Source organism: Monodelphis domestica, chromosome 2 (genome assembly GCF_027887165.1).
Source record: "Monodelphis domestica isolate mMonDom1 chromosome 2, mMonDom1.pri, whole genome shotgun sequence".
In the NCBI taxonomy this organism is placed as follows: Eukaryota; Metazoa; Chordata; class Mammalia; order Didelphimorphia; family Didelphidae; genus Monodelphis; species Monodelphis domestica.
Window position 1 is genome coordinate 165,082,501 of NC_077228.1, and position 17,184 is coordinate 165,099,684.

Consider the following 17,184-nt stretch of genomic DNA (forward strand, 5'->3'; position numbering starts at 1 on the left):
AAAAACCATTTCTACTTTAAATACAATTCATTTCACACTTCTGAACTGAACAGTTTGAATCTCCCATTCTTGGGGTGAGATCCTGCTACAAACTTGGGTGTGTTTCTCCCACATCATATTTTGGCAGATGAGCTAAAACTGACCAAAAACATAACTCTGTATTTCCCTTGATTATGAAAGAACTACCCCAGTCTCCTCATATAGAACTTGTGGTGGGCTTCTCCAGAGCCAGTGAGGTGCTTTCTCTGACTCATCAAGTCCTTTGTTCTAGTGGGGGACACCCCCAGCCTGGTGGAGCACCTCTTTGCCCCTGCACCTCATAGGATTTTTTTTTTCCTTTGGGATTTTGTAGGGCCCAGCAATTTCACAAAGAGCATTTTCCTTCATCTCCTGCGGAAAAGGGGTCTGTGACACAAAATAATGTTTAAAAATCTCTTTGTTAGTTGAATGTTTACTTGTCTTGATCTAAGTTCATATGCCATTATAACTGTGACTTTGAAATGAACTTCCTACCTCCTCACTTCTCTCTGACCCCCCTCAGCCATTAAGCACAGCTGGTCTCCTGAGCTCCTCCTCTAGCACTTCCAACAGGTCAAGGAACCGGACCCGATACAGGACCAAGGCCATGAACTCTGAGGTTGATGAGAGCCTCTTTGGAGTTGGCAAGGTAACTTCCTGCTCCTGTCCAAAACGCCTTCTGTGATCTTCTTTTTGAGATATAACCCTTGAGGCAGTGGCCTGGCTTGTTGCCAATTAGTGCTCAGGATGCCATCTTCTAACACAGGAGAAGTTCTGCAGTAGTCACCGAGATCAGAGTGGCAGAGCTGTGCTAGCAATAAACTGTGGGCATGTGAACAGGGTGACTTGTTTTCTTCCACCCCAAGCCCTCCCCTGCTTCTAGCCTTTAAGAAGAGCAATGATACCAACAGGAAAGCTGGAGCCACAGCATGCCCAGGAACTATTAGGTGCCAATGAGTGCATTCCAGATCTCCTCATTTTTGAGGAAGGAGGTGGACTGGTGGGCAGGTCCTGGGCTGAAGATGTTTGAGATGAACTGATAGAAACCAGTTGTGCAGGCATAAATGGCATTTTGTTGGCCTCTATAGTTTTCTCTATCCAGAGTTGTAAAATCTAGGAAATTAGTTCTCCCTTCCAGCTGTGATGAACTTTGATTTTGTGAAATTTTCAGGAGCTTGGGTCTGTGACTATTTGCAAATACTATCTAAACAAATGGTCACCAGTTTCTTTAGTTCCAAGTGTCACTAGAAGAATTAGCATTGCCCATGAGCATTTTTGTGAGGTCTAAGGCATGAGGAGGGGAAGAAATAGAAAAGAGAAGGGATTGGGAAAATAGAAGAAAAAGGGAAGGTGAGGGAAGGGAAACAATGAAAGGGCTACCATCAGTAGGGAGTAGAAGAAGGCCTCTAATAATTGCTCCACTTAGCACCAAAGCCACTGACCTAAACCATCCATGGTGGAATTCTGAAAATCTTTACAGATTTTTTTCAGGCATAGACATGCCTCCTTTTAGAAGTTCATCACATTTTGTCTTAAAAAAATAGAAAAAGGGAAGTTTTGTACCCTGAGGGAGGCTTGGATCTTTGGGTATGGAGAGGGGGAAGGGGAGGAGAACCCCCTTCTCAAAGCAGGGTTCAGGGGAGACAGCAGATGTAACAGGTTGGCTCAGAGAGAGGAGAGGGGGTCTGAAGATTTTCCCCCTTCTGCCTTCCCTCCTTAGTTAAAGTGGCTCTCCCCAATTTGCTCTAGTCCCTCTTGTCCCCCCTCCACTATTCGAGATCAAGGTCTCCCCTTGATCCATTCACTCACACTCAGCTTGGGGAACAGATAACTTTTAATGTCAACTCAATCAGGTAATACAAAAGGAATAACAGGCAGGGGAGAATGGGAAAGGGAAAGTGGGAAAAGGGGGTCCCTGTCTCTTATCTAAACCCTTTCCCCTCCCTCCTCAAATTTGGGGGGAACTCAGACCTCGGCAGCCTGAGCGCCCTGAGAGAAAGTCACCCCTGGGTAACAGGAGCTGAGGTAAAGTCTGCTCAGGTTTCTCTTCAGAAAGTCCCATCAATTGGGAAGTGTTGGGGGAAAGATTTCCAGTCACCAGCAGGAAAAGTGGGTAACCCTGACTGAGGGCCTCACTGCTCTCTCCTCCAGCCAGGCTTCTCTCCTCAGCATTCCACTTCCGGGGCCTCTCCCCCGTCGAGGTGATCAATTTCACATACTCTTCAGTCTGGCACTTTTTCACTAGTGCCAGGCTCTATCACAATTTCCACCCAGCATTTGTCAATGTGCCTTATTTTTTTAAACCCTTACCTTCTGTCTTAGAATCAATACTGTGCATTGGCTCCAAGGCAGAAGAGTATCATCACTGGACCTGGCTCTCAATCTACTACTGAGCCATTCAGCTCCCCCCCCTCCCCCCACAATGTGCCTTATTGATGAGAAAAAAGGGGCTGTAGTTGTGCTTGATAAAAATTCAACCTACACCTGGTCTTTGCCCAATGGGACTTGGCCAAGTCTAGACCTGGCTAAGTCCTCAGCGAATAATCTCTTCTGGTAAGAGAATGGAACAATAAGGAGAAAGTCTTGCCTTCTGGTTTATTTCCTTGAACTGGGGGTGGAAAAACATATTGGAATCCACAGAAGGCCCTGATTTGGCAGTAGGTGGCAGGAGTTTCCTGCAGTCTGCCCGATATCCACACAGAAGCCCAGGCCAGGCACTAGGTGGCAGTAGCATCTTAGCGAAAGTATTTGGAGAGAGATTCCTATGGCTGGAAAGGCCCCTGAGAAAGTATCTAATTCAACACTGCTGGGCAGAGCCACACCAAGAGCATTTCATACAAGAGAACATTTCTCCTCTCTTTTTAGGCAAAGGGGCAAAGCTCCCACAGCTTCTCTCAGCCTATAATGTCAGGAAAATTCTCATGTCTGATCTTTATTCTTTTTCCCACTATATGGTTCTAAGTCTGAGTTTCTTCATCTGGAAAATGAGGCTAATCTCTAAATTCCTTTCAAATCTATGTCTTTGATTTGACAAATGTTCAAAGAAGTTACTGAGGAATTCTCCCAGTTTAGATCGGTTGATTTAACACCACACAATGTAAATAGGACAATTATTTTCTTGGATCATTGAGGGAAGAAAATAAAAATCAAGTTAATTTAGTGGTTCAAGATATTACATTCACTTCTTCACCAAATCTAGAGCATGTAGAAGAAAAAGAAATGTGACTGGCTATTAACAGACCCTTGGTCCAAATCATCTTGTGATATGACCTTGGGAAAGTTACTCAACCATTCTGGGGCTTGGTTTCCTCATCTAGAAAAAGAGAATGTTGGACTAGATGATCTCTAAAATTCTCTCCAGCTCCTCAGTATTATGTTTCTCCTCCCAAACTGTGGAATACTGCAGGCATTAGTTACATGGGCAGAAGATATTATCTCACCTATCCTTTGGGAAGAGAAGGGATACCTTCCTCAAAGTATATTATGAGGTACAAAAGTGTGTTATGAGATCAGGTACTCTTTTCTTCTTTGGCAGCTATTGAATAGGAATATTATGGAAGGGTGGGGAGAAAGAGATAAAGGAGGAGAGGGAAAATGTTAAAATTTTTGGCCATTTCCAAACAGAGAACATGGCTACATTTTATCCAGTGTTCAACACTCATTGCAATCCAATTTGTCTTTTAGTGCCTGGTTGTTGGGTGGGTTTAGACCTCAAATGAGATGACTCCCAGAGACTGAAATTGGTTAAAAAAAAAAAAGGTGGGAATTTTGTGTGGCTAGCTAATGAGTTGCCTCTTCTGGCCTTGCAGACCTCCCAGCATAACCGCTGTGAAAGCCCCATTGTGATTCTGAGGGATAAGCAAAGTATCCAGAAGAGCCTGGGCTGGACCCACAAGCCCGAGACCATCCAGCTTATCACTCGAGACATGATCCGGGATCTTGTGTAAGTAGTTGGCCTAGTTGCTCTTCCCTTTTTCAGTTTTCCTCTTAGGAAAGGATTAGGTTCCTGGGCTCCTCAGTTTTCTCTTTTTGTTTTAGGGTTTGGAGTTTTCCTTTTAACTTTCTCTTTCTTTTTCATCCCTGCTTTATATGTCATTGTCTTCTCAGCTTGTCTCCTGGTTCTATGTTTCTTCTTTCCCATTTCCTTCAGCTTTCTCCTAGGTTTAGGATTTAGTAGAGGAGAAGGACGCATGGGATGATTGAACCCTCCCCTCTCCTATCCCTCCCTTCCCACTGGTTCTCTTGGTGAAGGGAAATTAGCTGGATGAGTCAGTTCCTTTCTGGTGCCTTAAGAGTCTGATGCAAAGGAAAACTGACCAGCTGCCTAATTAACCTCTTGGCTTCCTCCCAGAGTGGCTGGCCACAAATGGGAAATGCTGGGTTCCTTTGGGATTAGCTCAGTGCTGTTTCCTAGTGGCTCTCTCTTTGTCCTGGTCCCTTCCTGGGACCTGATCTGGGCCTGACTAGGAATCTGGAGATGAGCCACTTCTTTAAGGTAGATGAATTTTTGTGCTTAACTGACTTTGTAACTGGCCATTCCCTTCCCTCCCACTTTGGTCCTGCACTCCCTACTGCCCCAGGAAGTGACAGGGAAGGAAGATGCTGCCCCGAGAGCTGTCTCTTTGGTTATTCTTGGTTGTAGCTCAGATAATCTTATTCTGACTTAGGTCAAGACCATCACATTCCCATTTAGCAGTCCTGAGATCCATTCTCGGGGCTGAGGTCTGGGACAGTTCTGTAAGGTGACTATTTGTTATTTTTTTAGGGCCATAGAAAGCATCAAGAGACATGTTAATCTGGTCCTGATCCATGCCCAGAGCCATTGGCATCCTTTCTTATGTTCTGATTCTATTTGGCCATTCCAGATGCAAGGCTCCATTGGGTTGCGCCACTTGGTTAACCTCAGTGTCTTGGCCAGATCCCAAATTTGCTTTCTCATTCTGTCTGCCTCCTGGAATCCCCCCACTGGTTTTATTAGATGAGGTTTCACTTCCTGTCTCAGACCAACTGCGTCTTATTCCTGGTGCCTGTTAAAATGCCTCACCCAGAAGCAGCTTCATTCCTTAAGTGCCCCCCCCCAACTCTCTCCCCCACCTTTAAGGTATGTCATTTGTTTGTAATCATTATAATTAGTTATTGGTTTGTTGAGTGCGTTGGGCAGCTGGGAAGGAGAGGTCTATGGACATGTCAGCTGCTGTTGTTGATCAGAGATTTTAATTAATATTTAGTGTTCAAAGCTTCTGTCTAGGCTGGGTGAACAGGGATGTTTAGGTGTTTCTCTGCAGGCCTTTATTCTGCTTCTGTCTGCCCACTTAGAGAGACATCCAACCCTTAAATTGTTCCTTTATTGATTCCTTGTGATAAATGACATTCACATATTTTCTCTATTGGGTCCAGTTGGCTTGTGTGGAAACACTTCACATTGAGATGGCTGTGTGCCAGGGGGTGGGCAATGTAATAAGGACTAGAAAAAAAAGCAGGGAAACCCAAGATGTGTTAGTGAGAGTTTTCTCTGGGTTTGTGAGATAATCACTCTTTTATTTTCTTCTTTAATTTTTCCTCTCTTCCCTTTTGATTTTTGTCTCTACTTTTGGTCATTACCCCTCCCCCCCTTAGTATCCCGTCAGAAGACCCTTCAGGAGAGTCTCTTATCATCAGCCCTGAGGAGTTTGAACGAATCAAGTTTGCTTCCCGTGTCCTCACCAAGGAAGAACGAGATGCTATTGAGGAGGCTTACAAGAAGGAGAAGACGGATATCTTGGTAGCTAATCTTGTCAACTTTGAACTCTGTGGATCCACTGGTGACTTGGGGATGTGTTGGAGGAGAGGTTGGCTTTTCCTCAGATAAATGGGAGCTCAGATCAAAAGACCCTAAAAGAAGGAGGAGGGGGTGGAAAGTTAGACTGAACTCTCAAGAACATTACTTTTTAAAAAATATGGCAGAAACCAATTTTTTAAAAACTGATTAGAATGATCAAAGAAACTACAAAGTAGAGGGCAAGGAGGTGGGCAGCAATGAGTGGTAAGGGCAGTGGTGAGGATGGAGCTAAGAGAGGGAAATTTTTGCTTCTTAGTAAGGAGGTGGAGTGAGGAGTAGAAATCCCATTGGAGCAAATTGGAGAGATCAGCCCCAGGAAAAAATATTTAGGGAACAGTCCCAGCCTCAGTGGGACCTCAAGGTCCTTTCCACCTTTATGATATTAAAAAATGGATCAAACTTCCCTCCACACACCCTGCTTAGATGGACTGATCTCTTCCAGACTGCAGTGACCCTTCGAAAGCAGGTGATGAAACAGAAGGAGATGGTGCGGAGGAAGAATAGGAAGCTCAGTGACCTGGAGGAGGATGCCAAGGAGAGGGAACATAATCTCCTGGAGAAAGCCAATGCAATGAGGATGGAGCAAGATGTTGAGATCAAAGACATGAGTCAGGTAGGGGGCAAGTGAAGTTGTTGGTTGTCTCCTATTCCTGCCAAATTTTTTATCCTCACCGTGGGCAGTATTGGTCCTCAGCTAGAGGTACCTGACAAGGTCAAAGAAAGGATTCAAGGGTACTGGAGGCTTGTGAAGTGATCGGAATATGGAAGGTGAAGCCCAGGCTGTTCCCATGGCACATATACATGCCATGGAGACCAGATGCCTGAGATCTGTTTCTCTTTCGTCCATTTCATGTACAAATGCAAAGACTTGACCACTTCCCAGTAGCTCTAATTTCTGTTCCTTTACCTTTGACATTATCAGTTTTTCGTCCTCTCCCCCCTTCCAGGGCCTCTAACTCCTTGTTTCTTCTCCCCATAATTATTTTTAGGGATCTCCATCCCTTGGCTTTCAAGTCAAGTTTTCCTAAATGAAAAAGGGAGGGATTAAGGTTTACTCAAACGTCAAGTGTCTTTTACCAGACACCATAGGGGACACTTTGCTGGGTCTTGTGATTCACATTCTGTGCTCTGCATTCAATCAATCTTTCAATAAGAACCTGTTAAGTACCTAATACATGCCAGGTCCTGGGCATACAAAGGCAGAAGTGGAGCAGTTCCTCCTCTCAAGGAGGCTAATGTGTACATGATTAAGAATGTACAAGGTACAGTTTGGGGGAAAAGGCAATAGCAGTGAGTGGGGAGGGAGGAGGGATCTGGAAGGTTTCATGTAGAAGATTCTGCAGAAGCCCAGGTTGAAAGGCAACAAGGGAATGTAAGAGGTCAGGGTGAAATGGAAGTGCATAATAGTCATGCTATGGGAGATAGGCTACGCAAAGGTAAAGAGGTGAGAGATAAAACAATGTGTGTGAAGAACAGTAAGAAGACCAGTTTGCCTGGACAGCAGAGTATGGAAAGAAAAGTAGTATATAGTATTGGTGTCAAACTCAAATAAGAATAGTATGTAATAGGAAATGTATGTGATGATTCCTTCAGGGTACATATTGACTTGGAAAACTACATATTACCTATTTTTTCATGTTTTCATTTTGTTAACTATTTCCCAATTAGATTTTAATCTGGTTTGGGCAACAGCATTCAAGAGTGTTGCTAGACCCTGGCCCATTTTGACACTTCTGGTGTATAGTATAGTAAGCTTAGAAAGATGGGTTGGGGCCAGATTGTGAATGGCTTTAAAAGCTAAACAGAAGAACTTATATTTGATCCAAAAGGCAATAGAGAGCCATTAGAGTTTATTGAGTTAGGGGAACGATGCAGTCAAACTTACATTTTAGGAAAATTACTTTGGCAGCTGTATGGAGGATGGATTGGAAAGGGGAGAGACCAGAGGCAAGGAAGCCTATTAAGAGGCTGTTGTAGTAGTCAAGGCAAGTAGTGATGAAGGCTTGAACCTAGGGTGATGGCCATGTGAGTCTAGAGAAGAAGACAGATATGAGACACATATGAGGTAAAAACTATAAAATTTGGTAACTGATTGAAAATGTGGCCTGAGAGAAGGTATATACCCATTTAATCAGGATGTGCATACATTTAAAAAGGTGAATATTTTAAGTGTAAATATTTTATCACACTAAATAAACTAAAACAACTAAATTTAACTTTCTTTTTTTATTTTATTTTTTATTTTTTTAAAAACCCTTACCTTCCCTCTTGGAGTTAATACTGTGTATTGGCTCCAAGGCAGAAGAGTGGTAAGGGCTAGGCAATGGGGGTCAAGTGACTTGCCCAGGGTCACACAACTGGGAAGTGTCTGAGGCCAGATTTGAACCTAGGACCTCCCATCTCTAGGCCTAGCTCTCAACACACTGAGCTACCTAGCTGCCCCCTAAATTTAACTTTCTTAAAAAATTAAAAAGTCAACTTTATTTTTAAAAAGCTTGAAAAAATGAGGCATCAACTACTAAAAATTTTTTTGAAACAAGTATGCATGAATCCTCTAGAATATGCCATATATGCATCTATAAGTAAGGGAGAATAACAATGTTGGCTTTTAGGTTAGAGGATCTGAATACAAATTCTACTTCTGATGGTTACTATGTGTTTTTGGGCAAGTCAATGGGTCTCAGTTTCTTTACCTGTGAAATGAAGGATTTCGATTAGATGTCCTTTAAGATCCTATTATTATATTTGCTTTTCTGGGCTTCTAATTAATTAGTGCTAGAGATTCCTACTTGTCTTTGGAGGGGAAAAATTTGGCTCTCATTTTCTCTCATCCTTTTCAAACTCTCTGTAGCTATTAGGTACCCCTAGTCACTACTTTCATCCCTAAACCTAGTATTATATATAACCTCTCATTCACTCCCCAGATAATCCGAAATGCCAGGTGTCATGCTATCCGGGATGCTCAGATCCTGGAGAAGCAATTAATCCAAAAGGAACTGGACACAGAGGAGAAGCGATTGGACCAGATGATGGAAATGGAACGGCAGAAATCTATACAGAGGCAGGAAGAGATAGACAATAGACGGAAAGAGGAAAGAATACGGTAAACCATCTGAGTTGGCATCTCCCTGTTCAGGCCACTCATAATAATCCCCTTTAAGTCCATGCTGGATACCCGTGAAAGAAGACATGGGAGGCTATCTTATTTTCATCATTAGCAAATATTGTTATCATAAAATCTTTATTAAGTGCAGTAAAGAAATTCCCCAGGAGGGAAGAAAGATAGCATTGACTCCTGGACCCTGGAGATTTCCATTGGTAGAGCTGTTTCTACATTATAGTTAATACCAGTCCTTCCTTGACAATCTGAGGTCGTTGGATTTCCTTACTTTTCCTGGCCTGTGAAAGACAGGACCACAAACCCCAGGAATCTTCTGATTCCAAGACCAATGTTCTTCCCACTCATCCAGGCCATCAACCAAGGTAGCCTAGTGTGTTTGCTTGTGAGAAGCAAAGAGGCAAACTGGGGGTAGAAGAGTCAAGGTTAGTGAGGTCACCCAAGGCAGCCTGGAAGAGCACTATGAAACACAGTGAATATTAGTCCTTCCCCTGAATTCTTTCTTACTCTTTAGAAAAGGGATTTTTTTCCAAACCCTTTCCTTACCATCTTGTGGGAGGGGCTAAAGAAGACATATGGAGACCACTGGTTTCTAAGATGCTAAGGTTTTAAAAGTTGGATTTGGACTGGATGGTTTCTATGATTTGTAGAGGAAGACGGCATATTATCAATCAGATTGAAAAGAACCAGGAGGAGCGTTCATTGCAGGCTGAGGTCCGGGAACAGGAGATTCAGCAGATGCTACAATATATGGAGCAGCTCCAGGAAGAAGACATAAAGGTAACAGAGGGTGAGAAAGACTGCCACATCTTATAAGATAACCTATCCTTTGCCCTTTCTTCCCCTGCCTCCTATCAACTCTGAGAGGTTTCCTGCCCTGGGATTGGAGGGTTATGACTGATAACACATATTTAACTTTCTACTTTTCAGATTTGACATTTTCTAATAGAAAGGAAGTGTTATTTACCTCAATTACAGCCAAAATATTCATCAGCTACATGTACATTTAACATCATCATCATCATCATCAGTGTTTACTATCATTTTAAATAGTTCTTTGTACGTAGTGCCATGCTGGGCACTGAACTGAGTGACATAAGTCTCTGCCTTCTGGAGGTTTACAGTCAAAGGCAGATATATCAGCCTAGACAGCAGGTCATGCTGAATAGTTTGTACTTGTAGCCGGTAAATGATAGCAGTGCTACAAATTAGTGGTGTCAAACTCAAACAGAAAAGATGGGCTACAAAGACAGAGAAATTGACTTACAAAACCACACATTAACATTATCTATGTTCTGTTGTATTTTTATTTATTTTGTTAAATATTTCCCAGTTACATTTTAATTGAGAATGATTGGAGGCAGCAATGCAGCCTTTGCTAGAAATCATCCCTCAGTTTTGTACAGGTGGATTATCCTCTTGGTGGATTAAATGAAAGTATTAATTTTTAGAGACTTGTTTCCCCCTATCACCTTCCATGCTGTTCAGTGACCTTTTTCTATCCTTAGTTGATATGTGCTCAGGTGGGAAAAACTCTTTTTACCTTTAGCCTTTATGAAACAATTAGGAAGGTGTATGTAGTGCAAAAAAAATGATTACATGCATGTCACAGCTAACTAGACAGGTTTTTAGGAGTCTCTGCTGTTTGGATTATCTCTTTTAGTGCCTTGTACTATTTGCAAAGATATTTCAGTTGACTGTGTTCATATCTAGGGTAAGTGAATTTTGGGGTGCTAAGTGAAGAGGGAATGAGAAGAATCCCATGACCAGGCAGTCTACAGTCAGATTGACTCACATTCAAATAATGCTTAAAGGTCTAAAAAGCATTTCAGGGAAAGCCTGTGAGGGAGGTAGGGGCAAGTTTTATTTCCATTTTATATGTGAGGAAATAGGAAGAGCCTGTGTCTTACTTATAAGTCACACAGCTAGGAAGTGCTGGGGTTCAGGCCAGGTATTTTCAGTTTACCCTACATCACGTTTTTCAGGCCTTATGAAGGAGGTGGGATTTCATGAGCTGTTTGAATGACAAAGAGACTTGTCAGTCTGGGCCAGGGAAGAGGATTATTATAGGCATGTGGAATTATTTAAGTGGAAGCATAGAGTAAGCTTAGCTTGAGTGATCTATATTTAGCAGCAGACTGTGCTACTCCTGTGTTTGGGCAACCATAGGAGAAGAGACAGAAAAAGAAAAAATTATGTACAACCTTGGAGGGATGGCCTCTAGTTTCCAGCCTGAGCTTCAACTTCTCAAGCTCAGGAACTTATTTTCCTCATTTCCTCCAGAGGATAATCAAATTGCTGAACTGTTTCATACCAACCAAACTCACAATAGACTGGTTAGGAACTTGGTAAGACTGAACCAGAAATCTAACTGATTAATTTATAATGAAAAATACAATTGAAAATATTTGAAAGTTCTTATATCATCTGATCAATGCATTACTTTCTCAAAGGGGAGGTCTTCTTGGAAAGCTAAATAAATGGATCTAGATCAAAGGTTTTGAGTGACTATCAAGGATATTGTCCTAAGGGTCTAATAGTTGTTGCTACCTTCTTTGCCGTGAGAATGGACCTGCTAAGTGGACTGGAGCATCCCAAACCATTCTGCTTTCAAAATGATGGACTTGGAAATTCTCCTCTTTAAATACCATCTCCCTAACCTTGCACTTTTCCCTCTGTCTCACACCTATGAAATCTGTTCTTTCCATCCTTCATGGCCTTTGGTTCCTCCCTCTTCTCTTACTCTGTCAACATCTTTATTGGGGGTAGGTGGGGCATTCACAAAGGACTAGCACCTCTGATGTGAGAGCCCACCGAGCCCTTTCAGGGCTGCTCATCCATCTTTCATGTCCACCTTTCACCCAACTGTCATGTAACAAACTGTGGCATTCACTGCAGCCACTCCACTGTCGGCTAAACAAGGTTGAGGATAACTGACAGGCTTTAATCTCATCAGTGACTTAGGGGGATGTCTACTCCAAGCACGTGAAGATTTCCTCCTGCAGAATGGTCAGATAAGAATAATTTGCTCCAAAGGCCATGAAGGCCCCTGAAGCAGGCACTGTGGAGCACTTAAAGTTTAGTCAGACATCGAAGACTGATTTTAAGGGCATCCATTACATCTTGGACCACAGCCAGTCATTCTGACTTTTAGCTTGTCCCTGGACTTCAGTGACTCTAGAATAGAGAATGAGACTGATGACTTTGTGCAACTGCCTCACTTAAATCCAATTTACATTTGAGGCAAAAGATACCACCCATATCATTTTAATATTTTACATTTTATAATTTATAATTTTTATTTTATTATTCTGCTACTCAATCATTTCACAATTTTATTCTGTTACTATTTTATTATTTTTACTTATCTCAAAATCCTGTGGTGATAGGCCAGGGATGAAACAGCAAGTGTGGATACATTTGGAACTGTAATCATAACTCTGTACTCAAGCAGTCTAGGGCATGGGGTCATCTTCTCAATAGACTGATGCAGTAATAGAATTTGGCAACCCCCTGGATGTTTGAGCAACCTTTTAACTCCTCACTTCTTGGTGTGAGGAAGGTGTTAGAAAAGGTGCCCTAAACATTGTCTAGTTCACCCAAGCCTGACTTACTTACTTACTTACTGCAGCAGATGGGGATCATATCTTAAGGTTAAAACACAAAAAAAGTACAAAAATTTTGTGAAGATGATTCCTCTCATCATTGGTATTTGGAATATGCATGTACTTATGGACAGCATGAAATCCAGGAGCCCCGAAAGGTGAATGGCTCTTGTTTCAAGAGAACTTAGCTGGTACTGTAATAAAAAAGCAGCCCTAAGTGAAGCAAGGCTGGCAAATAAAGGCCAGCTTACCAAAGTTGGAGCTAGAGACACATTCTTCTGGAGAGGCTGCTGTGATGAGGAATGCTGTGAAGGTGGCATATTTGATTTACAATCAAATCTAATCTAGTCAACAAGATTGTATGCCTCTCCAATGAGATTACCACTTGCAGGAAATTGTCACACCACCATCATTAGTGTGTATACTTCCATCATGATGAACCCTGATGATGTCAAAGAAAAAAAATTTTTGTAAAGATATTTTATTTTACCAATTACATGTAATAACATTTTTCCACGTAAGTTTTCTGAAATTGTATAATCTGAATTGTCTCTCTCCCTCCCTTCTTTCCTCCTCTCTGGAGATGATAAGCAATTTGATCTGAGTTATATACATGTATTATCATGCAAAAATATTTCTTTATTGTTCATTTTTGTAAGAAAATAATCATATAAAACCCCCAAATGAAAAGCCAAATAAACTAAGGTAGAAAATAATATGCATTGAACTGCATTCCAACTCCAACAGTTCTTTCTCTGGAGGTGGATAGCATTCTTTGCCATTAGTCCTTCAGAATTGTCCTGGATCATTGTATTGCTGACAGAAGCCAAGTCTTTCATAGTTGACCATCATATAGTATTGCTATTACTGTGTACACTGTTCTCCCTATTCTTCTTATTTTGCTCTGCATCAGTTCATGTAGTTCTTTCCAGCTTTTCCTAAAATCATCCTCTTCATCATTTCTTAATTCACAATAATAATCCTTCACCATCATATGCCACAATTTGTTCAGCCATTCCTCAATTGATGTTCATCCCCTTAATTTCTAATTTTTTGCCACCACAGAAAGGACTGCTATAAATAGTTTTGTACAAGTCCTTTCTCCCCTTTTAAAAAATCTCTTTGAGATGTAGATCTAGTAGTGGTATTGCAGGATAAAAGAGTATGTGCAATTTTATCACCCTTTGAACAAAGTTCTAAATTGCCTACCAGAATGGTAGGATCAGTTTACAACTCTACCAGCAATGCTTTAGTGTCCCAGTTTTCCACATCCTCTCCAATATTTATCACTTTCCTTTACCAATCTGATAGGTGTGGGGTGATACCACAGAGTTTTTAAAATTTGCATTTCTCTAATCAAGAGTGATTTAGAGCATTTCCTCATATTATTGATAGCTTTGATTTCTTCACCTTCATCTACAAACTGTTCATATCCTTTGTCAGAGAAAAATTTTATAAAGATCTAGGGATCCTTATAAGCAATGTGTCAAAAGAGAACAAGCTTATAATTCTTTTTTTTTTTTAAACCCTTACCTTCTGTCTTGGAGTCAATACTGTGTATTGGCTCCAAGGCAGAAGAATGATAAGGGCTAGGCAATGGGGGTCAAGTGACTTGCCCAGGGCCACACAGCTGGGAAGTGTCTGAGGCCAGATTTGAACCTAGGACCTCCCATCTCTAGGCCTGGCTCTCAATCCACTGAGCGACCCAGCTGCCCCCACAAGCTTATAATTCTTAGTAGCTTTAATGCCATGTAAGGCACAGACTATCAAACATAGAAGGGAGTTCTTGGGAGAAATCAAGTTGGAAACAGCAACAGCAATGGTCATTTATTACTGAAGACTTGTATGTCCCCTGAGTTCATCACAAACACTGTCTTCTGTTTACTTAAACACAATAAAACTTCATGGATGTATCGTTATAGCAAATATTGGCATTTTCAAAACTGTTATTGTGGGGAGAAGAAACAGACAGGATGTGAGAGTGGTGAAGGCAATGTGTGGTACAGACTGCTGGACTCTCAGAGACTTATCCTCTCTAAACATTTGCATGTCACAAAAGTGGCATCCCCATGGTGAGATGACTACTAGAAGACTTAATGTCAGGAGATTAGAGCACTTTTCCATGAGCAAACAATCTTTGTTGATCTAGAGAGAAAGTTGAACCAATAGACAGTTGGCAGAGAAAGATGGGGCATTTTTCAGAGACTTGGTGTACAACATCACATTTACTCATTAGGGCCAGAACACATGTAAACATCAGGATTGGTTTGATGAAAATGATAAGGATATTCAGAAGCTACTAAATGAAGATGAGGGCTATACAGGGTTTACCAGCAGGATAGTTCATCTGTGATAAAGAAGGCAGCATTTAACTCCATCAAAAATAGAGTGCAAATGAATTTTAGAGAGATGTAGTGTTCTTAGCTCAGTAAGAAAGCAGATGAAATTCAGCTTTATCCTGATAGTACCAACCCAAAGTGCTTCAATGATTCTCTGAAGACTATTCATGGGCCAAAGACCTGTGGTGTAGCTCAACTACTCAGTGTTGATGGAATCATACTGATCAGTAATAAGGGCATGATCCTGGAGAGATGGGTTGAACACACTTCCATAATCTTTTCACCAGACCACTATGAATCAATGCTGAAGCCATTGACTATATACTTCAGGTTGAAGTAAGTCCTTCTCTAGCCAAAATTCCAACTGAATAAAATGTTTTGAATGCCATTAAACTCCTCTTATGTGATAAGGTATCTTTTGGTGATTCCATTCCAGAAGAAATTTACAAGGCAGGAGTCCATTGGTCATATAAAAGCTGACTGAAATCTTCTGGGCTATATGGCAAGAGGAGGTTATCCCCTAGGAGATCAAAGATGCCTCCATTGTCCACTTTTATAAAAGAAAAGGGAATAGGCTGCTTGCAACAATCACAGGGGTGCTCTCTCTTAGTCACTGCCAATAAGATTCTTCCCAGAGTTTTCCTTAATTAGCAGATCCTTCTTCTGGAGGATGGACATCTCTAGAGCTAGTATGGCTTCAAAAAGGGCCAATGAATAGTTTGTATGGTGTTTTCTGTCCAACAATTCTAGGAGAAATTTCAAGAGTAGGACAGAGTTATGCATACAATGTTTGTTGATCTAACCAAGACCTTTGATACTGTCATTTGTGAGGACTTGTTGAAGATCATGACAAAATTTGATTGTCTGGAGAAATTCATCAGTATTGTACATCATTTTCATGATAGCATACTTGCTTGGGTCCCAGATAAAGGAAGATGTTCTCTTGCTTTCCAGTTACCAATGGAGAGAGGCAGGGCTGTGTGCTTGCTCCCAAGCTTTTTACCATGATGTTTTCAGTGATGATATCAGACACTTTCAATGAGGACAAAAATGACATTAAAGTCAGCTACTGCACTGATGGTAAATTATTTAACTTGAAAAAGCTACAAACCAAGACTAAAATAGAGGGGAGAGTTGGTTGCACAACTTTGTATTAGAAATGATTGTGCACTCAATGTAGTTTCTGAGGCTGATATGCAAGAATATGGTCATTTCTCTGCCATTTGTGCCAATTTTGGCCTGACAATGAACACTGAGAAAATAGAGGTTCTCCATCAGTCGGCACCACAAATACCATAAATAACCACTGGTTACATCAAATGGAGAAATTTCAAATGCTATGGATGAATTAATTTACCTTGGTAATATACTTTCCAGTATGATAATTAAGTTGATATACATATTTCCAGAGCACATCAACATTTGGGAGTCTTGAGGAATGTGTGGGAGAGAAGAGGTACTAGGCTGCACACCAAACTGAAGATCTAGAGAGCTGTCCTGAACTCTCTTGTTTCTGCTGAAGGCATCACCATCCTAGTTGTCTAGGTCCTCGATCATGGAGTGATCTTTATCTTTTCACTTTTTGTAATATCACCTTTTGGTTGCCAAGTCTTATTGATCTTACCTTCCCAACAAAATCCAATTTTGTTTTGTTCTCTGTATATCTACATAAGTATCTTTAGAAAACACCAGTTTTTTCTTTGTCTTCAGAACATCATTCTTAAGAGCTTCCTGTCCCTTTTGGACTAACTTTCTCTGTATAATTTTAGTTTATGGCATCTTAACTATTCTGCCTCTGCTCCCTTTGAAATTGGTTCTCCCCAAATCTAGAGTGCATAATACATTATGTCCAGCTCTCCTTGTTTCTCTGTTGTAAAGTCTAAGAAGGAGGGGTCACTTCCCCCTAAGGTTCATATCATTTCCATCTCAGCAACCGGTTCTCCCTGTTAGAAAACTAGATCTGGAAAAAAATTTTTTTCCTTGTTGTTTCCTCAGCCTTTTGAAGAATGAAATTATCATTAAGTCAAGTCAAGAAGTTATTAGGTGCTCTTGAGTATAGCAGAGACTTTGGGCATGTTTGTATGATTGAGGGCTCCATTATTATATCATGTTCTGTACCAGACATGTCATCTATTTTCCAAATTCATCTATTTTTCTTTTTGTCTAGGTAGTCTATAACAGTCTATAAAGGGGTATGAGGTGTTCTGGGAGGACAAGCAGCTTTGATCTGAGGGCTCAATGAACCATTTTCAAGGCTGCTCATGCACCTTTGGTGTCCACTTTTCA

The 17,184-nt window shown here is 41.2% G+C and overlaps 1 protein-coding gene across 1 annotated transcript in view; it reads left to right on the plus strand.

Moving 5' to 3' along the window:
* Positions 1-17,184, plus strand: part of CFAP45 (cilia and flagella associated protein 45) — a 51,110-nt gene that overhangs the window by 13,528 nt on the left and 20,398 nt on the right. Inside the window, exons 2-7 of the mRNA XM_056816179.1 lie at positions 542-667; positions 3,828-3,961; positions 5,635-5,779; positions 6,279-6,449; positions 8,761-8,939; positions 9,605-9,734. Of these exons, the coding sequence (XP_056672157.1) occupies positions 542-667; positions 3,828-3,961; positions 5,635-5,779; positions 6,279-6,449; positions 8,761-8,939; positions 9,605-9,734 (885 nt within the window). The remainder of the gene's footprint in view (positions 1-541; positions 668-3,827; positions 3,962-5,634; positions 5,780-6,278; positions 6,450-8,760; positions 8,940-9,604; positions 9,735-17,184) is intronic.